The following is a 15,375-nucleotide window of genomic DNA, read 5'->3' on the forward strand; positions in this document are numbered from 1 at the left end:
TGTCTTAGTTCTGAAAACTCGTATATCGTGACTTTCTTAAATGTTTTATGTCGCTGCCTAACTGAAGTCTTCAATAAACCTTATCAATATGTGGGGTCTTCAAGAGGTCAAGTAGACCCGTTTTTGAAAGCAAATGAATCCGTTGGCTTGGATATTTCGTACTTGTGCTAAGTAAGCCTAGGAGTAAAATATCTCAGCCGACCATACAATTAAGTTTTTTTTTTTCGAATTTTTATTTCTAAGAACCTGTAAATGGACTATTTGTCACGGTTGACATCCATTTAGCCAGCTTGCCACCCACTTGCTTTTTTAATCCCTTTCTTACTTGAAGATTGAAGTATTATTTGACAAACCCATTTTGAAGTTTTTTTCGAATGTGAATTTCCCTTCAATTGAAAAAAAAAACGCTTAAAAGCGCCTTATTTGTGGCACTTAGCCAAATTCAAATGTTCCAAAAAGCCGGTAAACATGGTAACATAGTTTGCGTTGCGTTATGCATTGTGCTCTTTGGAATAAAGTTATTAAAATGCTTTTGCAAAAGGGCATATCTTTCGTACCTAATGGAAGCTACATCACGCAAACTATTAATTTAAAACAATCAACAACCCAATTTTAAGGTGTCGAATTTAGCAACTCTTAATATGATTTTCCTTTATTTTGTATGATGCCTTTCACGAAAGACGTTCCCCAACACGAAAGTTTCCGTGTGAGGATTTCCTAAGGATAAAGTACTTAAGCGGCTGGTTAGAAAATTTTGTGACAACGAGATTTTCAACGGCTTTACATAATGCAGTTGTATAATGTGCTCTGTGAAGGATTTACGGGATTGTTTTGATTTTTGCTTTTCATTGCTTTGTTTTTAGCTTGTCATGCAACCCTGGGCGTTTGCTGAGGAGACATGTTTTGCCTCGTTTTGACCATCAGTCAAGTTGTGTCAGCGAAATTTTCACTTGTGCCACTGTCATACCAGTCTTGAAAGCCCAATGCATGCATTTCGACTGTCGCTGTTTATTCTTGTTGCTGACGTAGCCCATTCCTTCTTTTGAACCTTTTGTTTTTGTTTGTGTGATTTGTAGACCATGCAAGAAAATAATGACAAAAGAAAACTGCTACTCAGTGATTCATTTTTCCAATAACAGAATTATCTTGAGGTTATATCTAAGTCAGTTCAATGAGAATTTAGAGGTAAACAGAGCATTCTCAGTAGTATTGATGTTATGTTAGCGAGGTTGAGTGACAGCGAAGAAGAAAATTATTTCCATCCTGTATCAACTGAGGGCTCATAAATAAATATAAAATTACGAGTAAAATACCTGTAAGTCACTTCCATTTCCGAGGCAAATGAATTAATTATTTTTAATTTATGCAGTTCAAACCCGAGCATTTTATTTGTAAGGGTTGTTTTGCCGAAGGTGCAAAGACGAGAATGCATACTTGCTCTATTTGCCAGCTTCCTCGCTGGCCAATTAAAGATCTGCTTTAAAGGATAGCAATATGATACAGCTCTTAAAAGAAAGGCTCGGGAGTCGTCACTGAAATGGGCAAGCATCCTGAGCTTGATTCTAAATTTATTTCTCCAACCTTAAACCCCCAAAGTTATTTTTTTAGTTTGATGGCCAAGTCTCGCGTGTATCACTCAAGATAAAGCATTAAAAAACCGGCTTGTCCAGAAAAATAAAACTTGTTTCGCAAGATTACTCCACTCTGGGAGTCAAAGAGTTGAGTAAATCAGCAATTGGTTTGATATTTATTGCTTGGCAAATGCTCCTCGTTACGTTCATCGCAGCAAAGTTCCGCTTTGTCTGGTGTATCGTTGGAAAACACCAACTCATCAAGTTTATCCTTGGGTGATACCTGTTCGTCAGGTTCTGGTTCAAAGTAAGGGTTGTCCAGCTCTGAAAGTTCAACTGACGAAAGATATTTCCTGCCTCGCTGCTTCTCTATACTTGTCAGGAGTTCTTTTCTTTCTCTTGTATGTCGTGATGCCAGTTCTTTTTTAATTGTTCGAATGTTTTCATTAAAACTTTCGACCATTCCTTTCAACTCGGTCCTTAGCTCTTGTCGTGAATCTAAAACAAAATAGGGAGAACACGTACAGAAAATGGTAGTCAACGCGGAAATCTTCCCTCTATTACATTTTCGAACAATTTTGATAAGATGAGATAAATCAGGGAGAAATGAGATGGATAGGAAGAAATACAGAACACTTTAAAATATCCGAGGCATTTCTAAGTATGTGAAACTTCCAAATTTTAAAGCAAAGTTGTAAAGTAAAGTAAAGTTATATGAAAGTGTAAAGTAAAGTTGTTTTGTGTTTTTCCATGAGCAAGGCGCATAGAAAACAACTTGAGTCCTTTTCCCTTAGTCCTCAGGATCTCCCGGCCCACTGCTGCACCGCTGAGAGACAGAGGACTCTTTGGCGTGGTAGGGCACTATTAGCTTAGTACATGAGAAGCGTCCTGCATATTGCAAGGATCAGTAAGGTCAGAGGCATTGTGTATCTAAATAGAATAAGAATAATGGTAGTGTTTCCAATGTAACAGTTTACCTGAAAGCTAAAGATAGACAGAGATAGAGTAACCGGGATAGCCGAGGATGGTTAGTGACGCTGGAAACGGGTAGCAAATTATCAAAGGCGTAAAGGAAAACGTTAATATCTAGGCAGTAAAAAACAATTTAAAGTATTCAAAAGATCCGAAGGTGTATGTAATTACCATGTGATGTAACTTTTGCTCTTGTTCTGCAGCGTTGAATAATTTCCCAGATAATGCCACAAAACAGGAACGATGTTAACCATATAATAGTTATGTACATAGTCTTTTGAAACACCGTGCTGTGACTGTCAAATATCCCGGTTGATCTTTCCATGGAGAGCGGTTCAGCGGGCTCCTAAAAGAGAAAAATCAAACCACTATTAGTCAGTCAGTCAGTCAGTCGTCAGCCAATCAGTCAGTCAGTTTTACAGGGGTTACGTCTCTAAGAAAATAGTTGTGCTGCGTCGTTGGGGGTATAACGAGATAGTTTGGTTTAGTTGGTCAACTGTTCTCTCATGTTTTCGGTCAGTCAGTCAGTTGGTCAGTTGGTCTCAGACGGTCAGTCAGTCAGTCAATCAGTCAGTCAGTCGTAGCCAATCAGTCAGTCAGTTATACAGGGGTTAAGTCTCTAAAGAAACTGTGGTGCTGCGTCGTTGGGGGCATAACAGATTAGTTTGGTTTAGTTGGTCAGTTGGTCTCTCTGGTTTTCGGTCAGTCAGTCAGTCAGTCGGTCAGTTGGCGTCAGTCAGTCGGTCAGTTGGCGTCAGTCAGTAAGTTGGTCAGTTAGTGTCAGTCTCAGTTTGTTGGCCAGTCAGTCAATCTTTTAGTCTGTCAGTCATTCAATCAATTTTTGATATAAATGACATCCAAATAATTCCTCTACAACAATATCATTCTACCAAATATCAATGTTTTTATTTGATACTCGCCTTGAGCTGTTCTGTATTCTTTTGAATATGATGTGAAATCTTACTAGCGAATATCCTTTCAGTGTACCGTTTGAAACAGCGTCTGAGTTTTCGGGCTTCCACTCCCATTACAACCCCATAGGTAGCCGAGTAATCCAGGATCTTATTCACTCGTAGATGTTCCTGTTCAAACAAATCCTTGTTGTTTCCAGCACTGTATGTATCTATTAAGGCCCCAATAACGTGTCGTTCATGTAGGGCTTCGTAGATATCGTCGAACGTGTGGTATTCGCGTTCTGGAGAAAAAAGCCCAGCACTTCTTTAAACTTTACCCCTTTGCTTATGCGGAGAATTAAACGCATTGATTTCTAGTGCATACGTCATATCGTTTCATTCCTCACGCTAGATTCTCATAAACCTCTTATTTCACTGAATAGCATTCTCTTTGATGGAATCTTAATCATGAGGATACTTTGTGATACCCAAATTTATAATAAAGTTCGGATATAACGCGCGCTGTCATTGGTTGAAAGAGCGTGCTCTATGAGAGTATAGAGCATAGAGACGAGCTAAGGCTGTCACGCCATCTGCCAAATTGTACTATGTTCGACCTTTTCCGGGACTTCTTTTTGGCTTTTTTTCGATAATTGAAAGCGAAATTTCGGAACAAGCGAGCCAGCAAGTAGCAACAGAAGAGCCAAACAAAGTTTTGTAAACATACCAGGCGCCGTAATTTACGTTATTAAAACGTGAGCAGATACGAAAATCTTCGAAGGAAAAAAAAAATAGATATTCCAAGTTTTAAAGATTTTCACGCTCAGTTAGATTGCAAGCTTACGTACGGTAACAAAAATCAAACACAGTTAGCACTCGTATAGTATATAAAGTTCAGTGTTCAAAAACAAAACAGAACAAAACAGAAATGATGAAAAATATAACCAAACTGGCACAACTGTTAACATTCATACTAATCACAACGGTGTCAGAGCGAATATGATCATGCTGAAGTCCATCGCGGCTCGCTCATCATGGCGATCTCCGGTCATCGCAGTAAAGCAAGCTCAGAAACTACATCGGCCACCCTTCGAGTGAAAAAATAAGAGCTTGCTCTGATATCCTTTCCGATACATTGTGTGGAAAGTCACATCAGTCACTGCAGCCGAGTTTTGTGGTGCTGTCATTCGACTGTCGTTCATTCAAAAAACACTCGCCTCGAATAGTTTGTTTTCTACCTTGTCATGTGAACATTTAACTTCAAGATTCTGTATCAGAGACTTAAAAACTTCAGGCAAAAAGTGTTAAATTCGACCTGCCGAACTATTTTAGTTTGTAAACTATCGCAGAATGTGAACTTTGATGGTTTGACACTTTTGACAGCTTTAGTCTTGTACTGCCAATCAGATTATTTGAACCATTCTAACAGGGATTCTGATTGGCTTATTGTAGCGTGCTTCATGAGAGTATGGAGCATGCTGACGACACTGTTCGCTTTGGAAATAAAGTTTGTTTTGAAAATTCAAAGTAATGTTTGGGGAATTTAACGGATTCTTTATTATAAAACAAATAGAGAAGCCTTGACTGTGCTCTGTTCTGTTATAAAGCACGCAGGAAGCGGCTAGAGCACGAAAGAAGTGTAGGGAGAAACACGTGACGTTTCCTGCGTGCTTTATAACAGAACAGAGCACAGTCAAGGCTTCTCTATTTGTTAATTAAAACATATCTTTGTCAATGATACTCTTTGCGGTGCTTTTTAGGCTTTTTATAAACTGCTGCTGATAGCCCTACCAATTCTACCACCCATTGCTTCTTCCAACGGTAAATATCGTCGATTGTTTTAGGAAGTGTTACCTTTGTCCATGTTAGCATTTTTCCTTACTCCCATTCGATATTCAGGAGAACCCTCAATTGCTGCTACCTGCGAAAGTAAAATGTAATATGGAAGCCTTGTAACATTTTGTACTTAGAAGTTCCTAACTGTCACTGTTTACAGATGAGCGTTTAGAAATTTAAACTAATTTCTTCTACATGGACAAAAACAAGGGGCGAATACAGATTAAACTCATGCACACCCTCCCGGTGGTGCTGATCATTGGAATCTTTGGAGAAGTAGATTGCGCTAACTTCAATTGGTTTAATTTTTTAAAACGACACTATTTTGTTCCCATGTTTTAATAACTGATGATAGTATGGGACAAGTCTGTGGGATAAACTCTTACATTAGTAGAAGAGTCATGTCTCTCCATTTGCGAGGACCCAAATGCTACCTTTGTACCACGTGATCTGCTTTTATGATTTTCCATTTTCCCCATCTCATATACTTTTTCTGCTCAGTAGGATAAAAAATAGCGCTTTCGTGGCAGGGACGTAATAATGAGTTTACTGAGCAAAATCGTTTTTCCAAACAGGCAGTGGATGGGAAGGATCTCAGTTGACGCAAGATTAAGCATGGATTAACTTACTAGCGTAATATCGTACAAGGCCAGGAGCAGTTGGAACAATGTACACTTCTCTTTACACGGAATAATCAGGTTGGTATTGAATTGAAATTACCTAGTTATGATACAGCGCGATGTTTTTGATTTGCTGAGAAAATAAGAAAATAAGCACATCTTTGTGTGTTCCATCTCAGACAGATACCAACAGCATAGACCTAATTTTTCGAAAGTTAGACCTGTTACCCAAACGTGAAACTGTAAAAAGAGCAACTGCGTGGCCATTTCGAAATCAAACTCGTTTTCTCCATCTCTATTTTACCTTAGTTCCGTAGATTTTGTAATCTGTTTCCATTGTAACACTTGTAATGGCTGTTGCCATGGCGCCATTCACAATTCCAAAGATTATTAAACCGGACAAAATGACAACTATAGCCAGGATTCTTCCTATGATGGTTATTGGTGCTCGATCGCCGTATCTGTGAATGTCGATTTACAAACTCGTGTCAGAGAAGGTATAATTTTGTAGGCCTTTAGATCATGTCCTATCCCAAACTTCACAGTGAGTATATGACTTGAGACACTCACGGAGTAAGGGTCCACCACCACTTACGACCTAGAAGGAGACTTCATTCAATTTCTAGATCGATATTGACCTTAAGGATTGACTCAAGTCTTGATTTTAGTCTAAAGATAACTTGATTGAGACTCACCCAACAGTTGTCATGGATACAAATGACCAGTAAAACGACTCATACGCTCCCTCTATAAACGATGGTGGAAAGTCTTGGGGATTGGTCTCCGACTCCTGCACACATGAAAGGAAGGAAAATGAGTTAAATCAAAGTGATCCTGTATTTCCCTTTCTAACGATTCGTTGTTGATCAAGTCTGTCAACAACAATGACAATAAAAGGCAACAACAAATTTTTATTCCTCAGCAATTGGAAGACATATATAGTAGTACATTCCCGCCAAAATGTGCAGCTAATCGAGGCGGAAGAAATGCGACGTATGGAGACAGTGGAACACTGATTAAAGCTTTGCACTGTGCAAATTCAGAAACCAAGAGTTACCAAATTATCAATGGTTTTGTGTTCGGTCGTTGGGTACCTTATTGAAATTGCATTGGAACAAGCTATAACTTGCTAATGCCAATTTTGCGATGGACTTCGGATCTTTTGACGACAAAAATCATGATCTTTGACCAGGAATTAACCTCACAGACTGTCTTGGTAGCTCTCAATATTGTGCAATCCTCACTCGTTATGCAGTGAAACCAAATGATAGACTTACCACAAACCATACGACCAGCCCTGCCAAGTACGTGATAACCAAAGCTAACATCACCGCTGGCCAACAGGACGCTATGTTTACCAGGACAGCATTGGGCATATTATCCTGGGAGTTTGTGTTAACTATGAACGCCATTCCAGGTGATTCAACTATTCCTTGGTAACCAAACTGTTTGGCAAAATGTGTCTGGTCTTTAAAGCCGTACACCGGAAAGAAAAAGTCTGTGGGATTTTCTATACCGCTCCGTAGTGCACGTAGACTCGGGAACATTGCTGACACATTGAACCCATTTAAATTCATGTCCACGTAAGATTTACCATGTGATTGACAGGTTTCGCAGCACGTGACTGCTAGATCGCTAAGGATAGGTGGAATAAGTCCGTCTGGGAGGCCGTTTTCGGACAATCGGACATATGGTTGAAATTCGTGCCAACTTGTTGTGAGACGCTTATGACAGCGACAGGTTTCTGTAAATAATTGTAATTTTTGAAATAAGAGATATTATCACATATTATCACCATTTCGTCGAGAACGTGACAAACCTGCATAATCCGTGGCCGGCGGGCCGTCGCCCATGATCGTAAATCCCACAACATCAATCCGGTACAAGATAAAAATCTCAAGATTTGTCAGCACCAGAGACAAAGTAGAGGAATTCACTATCTGCTCCCTAATAGGTTTGTCTTCAACTGACTCCTCGCCAATCTCAACGGCCTGGTACCTAATCTTGTAACCAAGCAATATGCCATTGATATGATCTGGAACGATTGGTTTCCAGGCAACTGGAATGGTTGTCAATGTTACATGACTTTCAGTAGTTATACTCTGTGGAGGTTTACTAGGGACTGGAAAGCAGCATTTTTAACGGTTGTCAGTAGAGGACCAAAAGGAAAAAAAAATTGCTATCATTTTTTTGAGTATAAAATCCCAGTCAGAACCATATAATATACATAATATGAAAATAACCTGCCATCAAGAATCTTGTATGATTCCCAGTTTTTACAATCAATAACGTCATACGAAAGGAACATACCGTCTTGACCCGTTCGTGCTTTAAGACTGTTTTCAGGTCCATATCCCTCAGTTGTGAAGGCACGAACTTGAATAGAGTAGAAAGTAAATTTCTTTAAATTATCAAGAATCATCCAGCGGAGAAGTGGTTGGCCTTCCCTCTCTTCCACTGTGCCATTGAATGGAATCTCATGGAATTGAATTTTGAACCCCCTTATGATGCCATTTTCAAACTGCGGAGGGATTGCACCCCATTCAACAAAGAGACTGGTGGAGCTTGGAGCCGAGTATGTGATGTATAGAGGAGGTCGGTCCGGAGCTGTTGATGACGAGACATCGACAAGTTAGTGCTTGAGTTGAATTTGAAGGAAGAAACTTGTCAGCAATGCATGCTTAAAAAAGACAGTTTGAAGAAGAAAAACTTACTGTCCTCTTGTGTTGTTACAAATAAAGAGTTACTCGGCAACCCGTCTCTGGTCGTAAACGCTGTTGCCCAAATTTGATACTTAGTAAACTTGTATAAGCCGGTTAGCTCAACTTCAGTCACAGATATGTCAACTGACACGTTTTTTAACACACTTGGATGAACAGAGCTTGGCGCTTCTTTGTAATAAACCGTGTAACCTCGGAGAATACCCCGAAGATTTGGTAGAACAAGTGAACTCCACTGAACAAAGATTGATGTCGAACTTTTTGCTTCTCCTGTCAAATTAGCTGGAGGTTTGAATGGAGCTGTGAAAGAAGATTTAAGAATTATTTCCTTTTACTCGCTCGACTGAACAGTATCTTTAAGCGTGGTTTTACCCACAAACGCCACTAGGACATATCGTGTAATTGAGAATGAAGCCCAACGCTCTGCTGTTGAATATACCGTAGAACTTTGGTAAGGAAATTCTTAGTAAGCATGCATTTCAATTTCTTAAATAGCGAGATATGGCTATTTTTAGGGGGTATGCTTAAGTGACGCATTTAAGCCTGATTTAAATGATGAGCTGCTGGTTTACCTTCTTCATCTGTATCTTCTTTTATAAAATCACTCCAAGGGCCATCTCCCATGACAGTGAAAGCTGTCATCTTTATGGTGTAATTCGTCCATATTTCTAAATCGGTGATGTCTATCGTGAGGGCTGAGATATTTAATGTGAAATTTCTTAGAATGGTTCCATTTATGTGGATAAGGATGAGCTTGTAACCGATGCCAATTCCATTAATGGTTTCGTAAGGCACAGGAGACCAATGGACTTTTAATGAAGTGGGTTCTATTCCTTTTGCTCTGATGTTGACTGGCGGCTCATCTGGGACTGCGGTAACAAGAAAAAACTGGTTTGGAGAAAAATTCAGATTGTTATACGTAAAGTGAGTTTGAGCGATGGTTTAAGTTCTGGGATGGCAGTATGGTACTTGTCCTTCTAAAAGTCTACTGAAAAATTTATATTGAAAAGCTATTTCCTTGATAATGGAATTTATTACCACAATTCAAGAAAAAGCTAATAAGATGAGTAAGCACATGAACAAATTGTTGCCTACTGACAAATGGGTTACATACCGTCTTGTTCAGTTCGCACAAAAACAGCTTCCGAGTAATTCCCCAAACCAACCACCGTTGATCCAGCGACTTGAATTGAATATTCTTTGTACTTTCCCAATCCTTTCAGTTCCACTTGTAGTTCTGTACTGTTTACTGTGACATTGGAAACGTTATCATTTGGTTTATCATGTCTCCAGTATTTAACTTGATACGTCAGGATAATCCCATGCGTATGATCTGGAGGGATGGGCTGCCAGGTGACGTTAATACTCGTGGAACTGGTATTGAACGCGGTCACGTTTGTTGGCGGATGATCTGGTACTTAAAGCGTAGAAAGGAATGATTACCGTCACTTACAATGAACACACAGGTAGATAGTATTCCATTCCTTGTAGTTCAATATGTAACCTAAAACATTTTATTCCATAGTAAATTGCTTCCAGAAATGGTTCTAATCAGCACCATTGAGGCAAAGAAAAAAACCAACGAAATGACGAAAAGTGATCTTACTCGACTTACTTCTCTTACATTTGTTCGTATAAGTGTGACAAATACCACTCCCCTATGAGAATTTAATTCAGTGGAAATTCCTCGAATGCAAACATCGATTGTCAGTTTTCCTGAAGTTTCAGCGGTTATTTATGATGATATGTCGTATGGTAATTGAGAAACGATCTTATCTAATCTAACACAGTCAGTCATGATATATCAAGGTGCGGGTAGGTGGTAGAGGTTTGGTCATAGGTTGAATAACCTTTTGAAAACATAGCTTGTTTTAGAAAAACATGTATGAGTCAGACTTATCACAACCCTAATACCACACCACATAGTCCGTAAACTTCGTTCAAGATTCATTCGTTTTCAGATGCAATGGTGTCATACCATCTTGTGCTGTGGTAAAATTTGCTGCCAAAGTTGGGACGCCATCTTTTACAGTGAATGCCAACACCGTGACTGTGTAAGTTGAGTAACTTTCTAAGTTGGTGAGAATGAAGCCCAATGTTTCGTTCTCAGTACTTCTTTTCCTGCGCCTGTTGTGAGTAGCGTTGATAAGCAAGGTCGTCCAGGTGTGATTTGGAGAATTGCTTTTACCATAGGTGACTTTGTACCCCCGAAGTACACCATTGATATGGTACTTGTCGACTGGTTTCAGCTGGAAGGTTAATTCCGACTCAGTGCTGTGTTTAATACTAAAGTTCCTCGGAGGTTCGCTGGGAGCTGTTGAGTTTACACAAGCATTGAGTAAAGATGAAAATAGAAATATTAAAAAATTATCTGGTATAGAGTCACTCTCAGGGTTTATTAAACTGTTGATAAACAACGTACACAAGAACAAAAAATTTGTTCATTGAATTAACTGACCCAGAGTGGAACTTTAATTTTCCGCTACTCTTCAATGAAATAAAACTTAGAAGATGTTTTACTCCTGTATCAACTCGATCATGAAAGACAGAACGGACGAGTGGCTGGTTGAGCGTGAGCCTAATGGACTGTTCGTCGTCTCTTGTTGAGCATCGATAAACCAATGAAATAAATGTTCAGATAAACAGTCCAACTCTCGGTGAATATACCAGCTGGCACTTGAGTAAGAAATAATAGTGATCAGACGAAATGATGAGAGTTACCGGCGATGGACGTGCACAACGCTTAGCAGTTCTAGTCTAGCAGTTCTTCCTTATCATTTCATGCTCAGGGAGTTTTAAGAGGCCTCGATCCAATCCCACCTCCGCTTAAGCCTTAAGATATGTTATTCATCTCAACCTACCGTCTTCTTGTGTTTTTATGCTGATAACATCAGTGATATTTCCTTCCCATGAACTTGTGACACCATAAACTTTGAATTCATAGGGCGTGTATGGTTTCAAAATGTTCAGGTCTGCCCTTGTCATGGACGAGTTAACCGTGTAGTTAAAGCTTTCTCCTCTCAGCAAATCAACTATTTCTATCACATAGCTCTTTACATGTTCACCCAACTTTAGTGTATCCGGTGGCTTCCATTGGAGACCGACACCGGTTGAGCTCGCAACAGAGGACGTTACATTAACTTTTTCTAGCGTGATTTCTATTGGAAGTCAAATCATAAGTTTTTAGTGAAAGACAAAATGGCAAGGAACTCTTGTAGGCACAAAGTTTCCAAGACAGAAGGTTTTTTTTTACATTTTCCTTTACTCTTTGCTTGCTACTCACGCTTATTAGTCAATAAGGTTATTTTACCTGCTTTGTATTTCACTCACACAGATAATTTTTGTGAAAACGGAGTCGCTTGAACATCATTTCAGTATTGTTTTTGGTTTCTCTCTGAGAATTATTATAATTTCTGTTGTTTTATACCTTAATTGCGCCGTATCTCATCTTGTTCCCTACAACATCACGGTTACAGTAACACGTCATCTTTACTCCAAAGAGCAGAAGTGTAACTGTCACTTCCTTTTGCACCCTAAGCTCTCAGCGCCTCTGTTTATGTACCTGGTTTGTGGACAGGCTTTTTTGTCGAGCCAATGCTATGCCCTTGGAGTGATTACTCCACAGGAAAATATTGGGAACGAAATTCGACGAAAAAATTAACTGATTACAATATATCAAATTCTATTTTACAAAGTGATAATGATGAATTTAATCAAGTTACCTTTATGACAGGTAAAGAACTCAGCTCTTATGCATGGGTTCCCTTCCCACGATTTTGGCAAAATACGAATATACCGCGTGTAGATCACTGGTGTTATGGAGTTAAAAACTACGGTGTTGCTATCCCAGTTACCTTGAAATATCTGCGGAGGGACAGAACGGTGGAAATTTGTTAATGTGAATTGAAGTGAATCCCCTAAACGTGCCTCTTTAAGGGGAGCGTACTTCCAAGAACATGAACACTGTGTCTGAGAATGAGCTGTGGAGACGTAAACGAGAGAGATTTTCCATGAACACCATATAAGGAACGAACTGTGGACGTGTTTTTGAGGAAGATTTTTTCTTTTCCAAGAAGACAACACAGTATCCAAAGAGTGACCTTTAGAATAGGTCTGGGGTTTTATAATAGCACTTTTCCTGGACGAAACCATTGTCAAAGTATGGCACAACTCATAAAAATACTCAGCGATACTACACACCCAAATGTCCAATAAGATATGTGTATTTAACCTATGGTTGCAATGAACTGTGGTCCATGCAGAGGGTTCAGTCAAGTTTCGAATATTTCGAACTTCAAAGAATCCTCACTGAAGAAAAACTAGGAGTGCATATTTTGAAATAGCTTACAATTTGGGTAACAAGAGACTTGTACTTCAAAAAGTAAGGAGGGAAATAACAAAATATTACTTATAAGCAACGATGATACCTTAACATCATCAAACTGTTTATAAGCTTTGAAATACATTCCATCGAGGCTGTAATTCAATGAGTACTTTTCCACCCAGTGAAAGAAACTGCTACTAACTGCGCTGCCATCATAAAATCTGCCTTGAATAGCTACTTGGCTTAAAGTAACTTTGTCTTGAAAGTCAATTTGAAGCCACGGTTGGCTTGTATCATCCGGGGCAGCACACCAGGCTCCAGTGGCGAGTAGATTCGTTGGTTTGAAATTCAGTCGAGCGTTGGTTGCACCATTTTGTAGAGAGGATGCAGTTATTTGTGACTCTGTTATGTTATGGTCTTCCATGCCAATGGCGTGACAATCTATCAGAAGAAATCAGGTCAAAACAAATAAAAAATTTAATATTTCCTTAACATAGAGTAAATAGAGAGAGAGAGAGAGGCAGCCAAGAAACCTATGAAAGATAGTGATAAAAAAAATTGGAGAGATTCATTTTTGGTTGGGCAATCGTTAGGCCAAAGCGCGGGCATGGTTCCGCGGCGGGACAAGATTGCGGTCTCATTTGCAAGCCGTTACGTAATGCATGAGGAACAAAAAAGAAAGGGCGGGAAACTTTGGTGCAGCTCTAAGTCATGTGCATCTGAAACCATCACAACACGTTACAAAACGCTTAAATCTTAAGTTTGCAAATCCTCTTGAACAAGTGCTTGTTTAGAATAAGTACGTGTTCAAAAGGGTTGGCTAGATTATAACAATGATAAAACTAGTTCCTGGTAGAGCTGACCGTTACTTTTGTGGTATTACTATTATGAGTGAGGTGCTGCGTTAAAGAAAATGGGAAAGCCCGATAGTTTGGTTTGATTGAAATGCACTCATTTCGGTAGTTCTCCAAGTTTTCTGTTCAGAGAGATAGTAAAGACATCATGGAGTTGTTCTTTGCCAGCGTAATAACCTACCATCCTCGCTAGTAATCACTGTGACGTAATCACTGAAGTTACTGAAGCCCTTTGATGTAAAGCTTGCCACTTTGATTTTATAAACCTTAGATTTCTCCAGTCCATGGATCTCCTGGGTAAAATTATTTTTGCAGACATAGAAAGATTTATCGATTTCCTCAACTACAACAACATGACCCATTATAATTCCATTGGTGTTTTCCTCTGGAATAGCCATCCATTTTACTGTTACGCTTGTGTAGCTCGTGCTGTGGGCCATAACTACTGGAGGCGCAAGGCTGGGAACTAGTATAAACAAGATAAATCAAGGTGAAGTGAGACATTGGAGGCTATAAACAGTGAGACCCTCATTCAGAATGCAGCCTCAGAAGGTTACCTATCGTTTTATATACAGTCGTTTCGTACCCAAATGAACCAAGTGAGTTTTCCATGTTGGGTATCTCTAAATGAATGTAATACAAACCATATTGTTTGGTTTTATCGACGGAGTTGATAATGTAAAATGGCCACCGCAAAGAGTTTCTAAGCTAACTCTTCGAGCGTTCACCCTTCGTTCATTCGCTCTGACAAAGTGCTCACGCTTTAAACGTTTGCTTAGAAACTCTTTACGGTGACCAATTTGCATAAAAAGGTGTCCCTTAATTAGAGGGTTTTCTTCGATGAACGTTATAATTTCGACGGTTACTACAGCATTTTCTCGTAAAAACAAAAGTTTGTGTTCCTTGAACGGAGGTCAATCGTGAATATTGTCATAAGTGTTATAACAGAGAAGTTACGCAATACTTTCTTGGTGGAAAAATGGTTAAGTTTACTATGAAAACCATGAGTAACATTTGAGAAATTTCGTTAAGATTCATGCAGAGAAACACTGCTTTATTCAGACTGGTAGATTGTGCCGCGTGGTTTTTTGTAAGGTTGAAATGTATTGTTGCTGCATTCTAACCTTACTTTGCATTTGGGAAGAAGGAAATTGCTAAAGAAAGAGCACTCATAAAGACTATGTTGTATGTAATAAGATGTTTAGACAAAAATAATTCTTACCTCCTTCGGGTGATCTAGCCACAATTGCTGGACTTGGTGGACCTTCGCCAACGCTATTAAACGCTGTAATTTCTATCACGTAAGGTATCCCTTTCGGAAGGTTTTGTAGTTCTGTTGAGAGACTGGAAGTGTTCACCACCAAGCCCCGTGAATTTCCACCACTTTGTGGAACATATGTGATTTTGTAACCTAGAATAATACCGAGACGGTGCTCCGAAGGAAGTGGCTCCCATGAGACCTCTAGCTTCTCGGTAGATTTGTTGACGAAGACCTTCACGTTCAGCGGTGGCGAGGTTGGAACTGGGAAAAATTAAAGAGAAGAGAGACCCAAATCATGAAAAAGGGTAATATTGAGAAGATTCT

The 15,375-nt window shown here is 39.3% G+C and overlaps 4 protein-coding genes across 4 annotated transcripts; all 4 read right to left on the reverse strand.

The window, feature by feature from the left end:
* Positions 1-1,256: 1,256 nt before the first annotated feature.
* On the reverse strand, positions 1,257-7,640 carry LOC131772252 (uncharacterized). Its single transcript, XM_059088141.2, has 7 exons — positions 7,170-7,640; positions 6,588-6,682; positions 6,197-6,353; positions 5,291-5,357; positions 3,464-3,738; positions 2,715-2,889; positions 1,257-2,069 (listed from the first exon to the last, which is right to left on the reverse strand). Exons 1-7 carry the CDS (start codon positions 7,467-7,469, stop codon positions 1,729-1,731), a joined length of 1,410 nt encoding a protein of 469 aa, XP_058944124.1. The 5' UTR covers positions 7,470-7,640; the 3' UTR covers positions 1,257-1,728.
* A 33-nt stretch (positions 7,641-7,673) lies between these two features.
* LOC136277647 (protein sidekick-1-like) lies at positions 7,674-8,903 on the reverse strand. The gene is made up of 3 exons (XM_066160033.1): positions 8,607-8,903; positions 8,203-8,499; positions 7,674-8,014 (listed from the first exon to the last, which is right to left on the reverse strand). The coding sequence occupies exons 2-3, from the start codon at positions 8,312-8,314 to the stop codon at positions 7,674-7,676; spliced, it is 453 nt and encodes a 150-aa protein (XP_066016130.1). The 5' UTR covers positions 8,315-8,499; positions 8,607-8,903.
* A 246-nt stretch (positions 8,904-9,149) lies between these two features.
* Positions 9,150-10,803, reverse strand: LOC131772239 (cell adhesion molecule DSCAM). Its single transcript, XM_059088128.2, has 4 exons — positions 10,740-10,803; positions 10,591-10,683; positions 9,727-10,029; positions 9,150-9,481 (listed from the first exon to the last, which is right to left on the reverse strand). The coding sequence occupies exons 1-4, from the start codon at positions 10,801-10,803 to the stop codon at positions 9,150-9,152; spliced, it is 792 nt and encodes a 263-aa protein (XP_058944111.2).
* Positions 10,804-11,593: 790 nt separating this feature from the next.
* Positions 11,594-13,391, reverse strand: LOC131772240 (EGF-like repeat and discoidin I-like domain-containing protein 3). The gene is made up of 4 exons (XM_059088129.2): positions 13,040-13,391; positions 12,335-12,476; positions 11,670-11,770; positions 11,594-11,626 (listed from the first exon to the last, which is right to left on the reverse strand). Exons 1-4 carry the CDS (start codon positions 13,358-13,360, stop codon positions 11,594-11,596), a joined length of 597 nt encoding a protein of 198 aa, XP_058944112.2. The 5' UTR covers positions 13,361-13,391.
* Between the last annotated feature and the right edge of the window lie 1,984 nt (positions 13,392-15,375).

This window comes from Pocillopora verrucosa, chromosome 13 (assembly GCF_036669915.1).
Source record: "Pocillopora verrucosa isolate sample1 chromosome 13, ASM3666991v2, whole genome shotgun sequence".
Taxonomy (NCBI): Eukaryota; Metazoa; Cnidaria; class Anthozoa; order Scleractinia; family Pocilloporidae; genus Pocillopora; species Pocillopora verrucosa.